Source organism: Bison bison, unplaced genomic scaffold (assembly GCF_000754665.1).
Source record: "Bison bison bison isolate TAMUID 2011002044 unplaced genomic scaffold, Bison_UMD1.0 scf7180017864297, whole genome shotgun sequence".
NCBI classification, from domain to species: Eukaryota; Metazoa; Chordata; class Mammalia; order Artiodactyla; family Bovidae; genus Bison; species Bison bison.
In genome coordinates this window covers 2,317,928-2,324,276 of record NW_011494869.1, presented here as the reverse complement: position 1 = coordinate 2,324,276, position 6,349 = coordinate 2,317,928, and the positions used below count along the sequence as shown (strand labels likewise).

Below are 6,349 nucleotides of genomic sequence, written 5' to 3'. Positions count from 1 at the left end.
CACATGGTATGGCAGGTGGTATCTTAGCTCTCTGATCAGGGATGGAACCTGTGCCCCTGTAGTGAAACCGCAGAGTCTTAACCACTAGACCACTAGGGAAGCCCCTTATCTATAGACAGAAAGTTGACACTCACAAAAGTAGCCCTCCTGACAAGTTCTACGTATACGCGACTTCTTCTAGATAGGCAAGGGGGGCTAAGAACAGAATCCAGCATGTCAAATTACTAGCTTATGGGATTTTGCCATCTTGAAAAAACCGGAGACAATCCATTAAAGCACCATAAAATTAAACCCATATCTAATGCTTAGGCACACTGCCACTTAAAAAAATGAGTCTTCTACCCTGAGAATCCATTATTTCTAATTGACTTTCCATCCATGTGGGGAACTCACTTGCCATGTGTGTTTCTGGACTGGCTTTCCAGTCATTTTTAAGCACAAATCACAGGAGATTACCGGTGGCTGGAAATGGATTTAACATGACAAATGGCAACTGGAGTTGTGTTGAAGGCCAGTTAGTTATCACAGCAGGCAGTGTGTGTGTGTGTGTGTGTGTTGGGATGATGAGGGGATGAGTTGAATCTCACCTTGACGGACACATACGTTGAGTGGCTAGGGTGCAGAGCCCCAGAAAAATAGGAGAAAATATTTGGTAGTTTGCTGGATTAGTAATATATTTGGTTAAACTGTAAGGAATTTCCAATTTTTATAAATAAAGAATGATTAAGTACGAGCAGTTTCTCATGGTTCAATCTATTTGAACATTAATCAGAAGACACTTGAGTTTCATTGTCCTGTTCACATGAAGATCTCAAAGAATCCCTACTGCAGAGATGGCCACGTCCCTTTGAAGATGGACAGTGAAGCCATGACCACAGTCAAAGATCAAGCCTGGAAGATACTGGAAACTGGAATTCTCACTGGCCTTTTTCAGTTTTAGCATGGTAGCTGAATCCATCCTATCCAAGAATGCTTCTTGGAACTCTGAATTCTAGGAACACTAATGCTATTGAGTGAGATGAAAACATGAAAGAGTCTAGAAGCAAACTGAGTAAAACAGGTCTGCTTACTGCAGGACTTCCCAGAGCCTATAATATGCAAACGTCTATGTCAGATACCCAAACGGCAAGCAGGGTGTACACATGATTTCCCAAAGGTACTTTGAAGTGAAAGTCGCTCAGTCATGTCCGACTCTTTGTGACCCCATGGACTATACAGTCCATGAAATTCTCCAGGCCAGAGTACTGGAGTGGGTAGCCTTTCCCTTCTCCAGGGGATCTTCCTAACCCAGGGATCGAACCCAGGTCTCCTGCATTGCAGGCGGATTCTTTACCAGCTGAACCCCACAAGGGAAGCAAAAAGGTACTTCACCCAAGCTTGTTTCTCACCATATCCTCCACACTTTAACGTGCACACACACCACCGGGGGTCTTGTTAAAATGTAGATTCTGATTCAGCGGGTCAGGGACTTGGCATTTCTAACAAGCACCCAGTTAATGGTGACACTGATGCTCCTGGTCCACAGACCACACTTGGAGTAGCTCAGCTACTCAGAAGGGGTTTGGTATCTTACTGAGACCATTACAGGCATAGGGTGGTCCTGTCTCTGAATGTGAGAGAAAGGCAGGCCCCAGCGTGCAAGAGAGAAGGCAGCGCCTTGGTCTCACCTCCATAAACTCGGTGCTGGAGCCCACGTGCTGCCTGAAGCACAGAAGGAAGTTCTCCTCGGTCGGCAGGATCTGTGCCAGCTGTGGGGATCAGAGAGTGACAGTAACATTACAGCCCTGCCAGGGAAGGACGGAGAACAGCCAGTGCAAGGCAGCAGTGGGAGTCACGTTTTGTTCCATTCTGCTTGCTTCCTTGAAAACCGGGGCTGGCAGCCCTTTAAATGGGAAGAAGGATTTTCTAAGACGCGCTTCTGGGTGCCCCCAAGCCTCGGTATGAGTAGCTGAAGGGACAAAAGTAGTGCCACTTTGAAATGCATGTGTTAGGACTCAAAGGAGCACTTACTGATTCCATGGATATGCACTTCTAGAAAACACAAAGCAGTCTGAGATGGGTGGTTGCTGGTGCTCAGAGGACCTTTTGGGGGTGATGGAGATGCTGTATTTTGATTGCAGCTATATACAGCTGTCTAAACTCATGGAATTTTACAGTTCAAATTGATGCTGCTTACTGTATATAAATTATACTGCAAACATCTGGTTTTTAAAAAAATGCAGGATGTGCCACGGCACGCCACCCCCCTCCCCCCCCGCCCCCTTCTCTGCTCCCAGCATGCTGGAGTCACAGGCAAATCCTAATCAGTCTGTTAAATGTAATAATCTCATTTCCCTGGCCAGTGATTGGCTTCTGGGTAGGAGTGACCTAGTCCTGGCCAATGAAATGTGAGGGGAGGTCTGCTGAGGGCACTCCTGGGAAAGGTTTCCTTGCTTTTATCAGGGACCAGTGAGGTGGGCCCTTTCTGTATCTGGATGTGATGTCTGGAACTGCTGTAGCTAGCTTTCTTATCCAGCCTGGGGATGAAGCCATTGTGGGGCAGAGAATAGAACCAGGAGAACTGCAGAGAAGCCAGGCTGGAGACCTGGCCTCTTTGACCACCCGCCAACCCTTCTAATGGCCTTTCTCCTTAGCAGTCTCTCGCAGTTTAAGCCAAGAGTCAGTATATTACAGCCCGTGAGCCAAATCTGGCTCTCCACCCCCAAAAGGGTCCTCTGTGTACTAGCAACCACCCGTCTCAAATTGCTTTGCCTCTTTCTGTAAAGAAACTTGTATTGGAGTGTGGCTGCTGCTGCTGCGAAGTCACTTCAGTCGTGTCTGACTCTGCAACCCCACAGACGGCAGCCCACAAGGGCCCATTTATTTACATACTGTTTGTGGTTGCTTTTGTGCCACAGTGGCAGAGTTGAAGAGTCATGACAGAGATTGTACAGCTTGCAAACTCTGAAACATTGACCACAGTCTGTTTCTTTACAGAAAAAGCCTGCTGACCCCTGCTTTAAGCCCATTTGAGTCAGGATGTTCCAACACCTGCACTTTAGGCATCAATAGTGGATGGTCTTGGTGCCTATTGCAGATCCCCTTTAGCTAGGCTGGTGGGCCATCCCTCAGCTGCAGAGAAGGCTGTGAGCTAGTGGCTCATAGCTGCCCCCTGCAGAACTGCCCTGCACCAAACGGGCTGCCTCAGCCACCCTCCTCTCCAACCCCCATCCTGGAGTGGGCAGCCTGCATCCAATACCTGATTGACATAGGGGTTCAAAGGACCACCCTACCACCCCTTACTTCAAGGTGGGACTGGCTCTGTGGCACAGTCCACCCTCCAGGGGCCCCCATGAGATCAGCTGAGACCACACCTGTGCTTAGCTTCTTTCTCTGCCCTTTCTTGCTGCTCTCTCTTCCCTTCTCTTGAAGTCCTACCCACTCGAATCTTTGTCTCAGTATCTGCTTCTAGGGCACTGACCTGAGGTGCCATGGTAACCAGTCCACCCCGGAAGAACTGTGTCCTCCTTTGTGTGCCCAGTTGTCATTCTGGATCCCTTGACCATGGGTTGCAAACTGATTTCCAGAAGAGTTTGGTTAGGCCTGTACACATGTGCACGTGTATGCTGCTGCTGCTGCTAAGTCGTGTCAGTTGTGTCCGACTCTGTGGGACCCCATAGACGGCAGCCCACCAGGCTCCCCTGTCCCTGGGATTCTCCAGGCAAGAACACTGGAGTGGGTTGCCATATCCTTCTCCAATGCATGAAAGTGAAAAGTGAAAGTGAAGTCGCACAGTCGTGTCCGACTCCTAGCGACCCCATGGACTGCAGCCTACCAGGCCCCTCCATCCATGGGATTTTCCAGGCAAGAGTCCTGGAGTGGGTGCCATTGCCTTCTCCGGTGCACGTGTATATGTGTATGTATAAGTGTGCATATGAAAAGTGAAAGCGTCACTCGCTCAGTTGTGTCCAACCATGGCAGCCCCATGGACTGTAGCCTGCCAGGCTCCTCTGCCATGGTTAAACAGGAAGTCTTTGGACTGAGGTGGCCTTAATGCCTTAGTAGCCTACATAAGCAAACCAAAATCTAAACACCCAACCAAAACAGCCAACTAGGCTTTCCCAAATAATGTAACCACTTAGGCTATAGCCCATCAAAGAACTTCTTTGATTGCTACTGTCTCTTCTTTACAGAAGTCTCCCTTAGCTTCTGTTGGTAGAGTGTTCCTAACTATTTCAGGTTGGTACTGCCCCATTTGAATTGATTTTTGCTTAAAGAAACTCTTAAAATTTTTCATATGCCTTGGTTTATCTTTTAGCAATATGTGTATATCTATGCATATATAAACACATGTGTGTGTATATATATAAATGTTATACATACTACATATGTAAGTTATACACACATACACCCTCCTGTGGATGCCTTAGGTGGGGCACGAACTCTCCTAACTCCCCAGTGCTCACCCTGTTTTCTGCCTTAAGTTCATCACATGTTTACAGTGCCTACGGACCGAGAGCATTAAAGTTCTTTATCCCTGTCTTAGGCCAATGTTTGTTCCTCTTTCTTTGTGAGACAAAGAAAAAGTCCCATCTGTTCTCTTTGATCAGCCTGAGTGCTAGGGGCTTTAAGACCAGCACCTCATCAGACTCCTGGAAGGATGCTCGTGCATGGGAAAGATACAAGCAACCGATGACCCTTCCCACGTAGCTCTTAGCAGCTAAGACTCAGGTCTGATGACTATAAGCAGCTTAGACACTAGGACTCACCTCCGCCATCTCAATTTTCCCATCTGAGTTCTTGTCATACTTCTGCATGAATTCCTTCATCTTCTCCCCTAAGTTGTCACTCTTTGATACCTGTAGAAAGACAAAGGGGACTGATTTTGCTACTAGGTCCCCTTCAAACCAGGGATCTCTCACCCTTTTGGTGTGGCAATGATGGGGAGTTATTCTGCACCCCAAATATGCAGGTTGAACCAGTGGTCTGAGTAATCAAGGCTGTACTCTTTCCTTTTCAGGGTCCTTCCTTTTCATTGTTCTCTTCTTTGAGGCTTGTGCATGCCTGCTAAGGTGCTTCAGCTGTGTCTGACTCTTTGTGACCCTGTGGACTGTAGCCTGCCAGCCTCCTCTGTCCATGGGATTCTCCAGGCAAGAATACTAGAGTGGGTTGCTGTGCCCTCCTCCAGGGGATCTTCCTGACCAAGGGATTGAACCCGCGTCTCTTCTATCTCCTGCCTTGGCAGGCAGATTCTTTACCACTTGTGCCACCTGGGAAGCCTTCTTTGAGGCTCAGTCACATAATTTGCAAAGGGGAACAGGACGTGTGGAGATGCTGTGTACCACATAGGTAAACACACCCTCTGCCTTTGGAATGGAAGGGTGAGGCTTTATTCCCATTGCAGATGTGAGAACTCAGGTCCCAACATTTTACTGAGGCAGCTTCTAATAAGCCCAGCTTATTGCAAGGCCCCCCAGTAGGTTCTAGGCACTCCACCAGAGCAAGGGGAATCGCTCGTTTTCTTCTTTAAGGACTAATTGGCAATTCTACAATGCTTTTCACTGTGATTTTAGGCCAGGAAGAATGTGAAGAGAAAGTCTATATTAGCTGAGGGATCATTTAAATAGCCCACTAGATAAGTGTGACTACTAAAAAGCATAGAACTTCACAAGTTCTGTTGGGCCATCGTCACCTAACTTAAATTTAAGCCCTTCTTGAAGTTCTCAGAGCTTCTCTTGGTTTGGGGTGCTGCTGATTGATCATTTCCATTAACAAGCTCTTCCTTATCCTTAATCAGTGATGAATTATTTTGGGACTTGATGCCTTTTCTTTGTTTCGCTGAAAGTTTTCTAGTGGGTGTGTGTTTCCTAGGACTGGGCCTAGAAGAATTCTACCAATTCTCACAGTCTTTTCTGAATCCCTTCTATTGTCTTTTTTTTTTTTCTTTAACCTTTGGGACTGGTCTCAATTTGCCAATATGTGTTTGTTTATCAATACTTATTGCTTTACCTTTGCAGATGTGCATGGAATGACCCTAGACCCATATCACAAGTAAGGGTCTATTTACCCCTGTTTACATTTCACAACAATCCCCACGAAGCTAGTAACCTGACTGTTTTACATACAAATGGAGGCTGAGATGCAGTGGCTTCTCCTAAGGTCACCAGTTAGTATAGCCAGAACGTGAACTCGTGATTCCCGTTTCCAAGACCAGTATTTTTCCTGCCACGTAACAGCTGCTCTGAGAACCAGTCCAGGATGATGTTAATTGAGAGTGTTGTTGACAGACTTGAAAATCACCCCTGATGCCATCTGAGGAAGGGAATGACTAAGAGAAGGATTTCAGATTTGAAGCACTTTGTAAAATCAC

General features: G+C 46.9%; 1 protein-coding gene across 1 annotated transcript in view; it reads right to left on the bottom strand.

Annotated features, from left to right (window-relative positions):
- CALB2 (calbindin 2) overlaps window positions 1–6,349 on the bottom strand; it is a 29,315-nt gene that overhangs the window by 10,886 nt on the left and 12,080 nt on the right. Inside the window, exons 3-4 of the mRNA XM_010850896.1 lie at window positions 4,749–4,838; window positions 1,668–1,748 (exon numbers count right to left, since the gene is read on the bottom strand). Of these exons, the coding sequence (XP_010849198.1) occupies window positions 1,668–1,748; window positions 4,749–4,838 (171 nt within the window). The remainder of the gene's footprint in view (window positions 1–1,667; window positions 1,749–4,748; window positions 4,839–6,349) is intronic.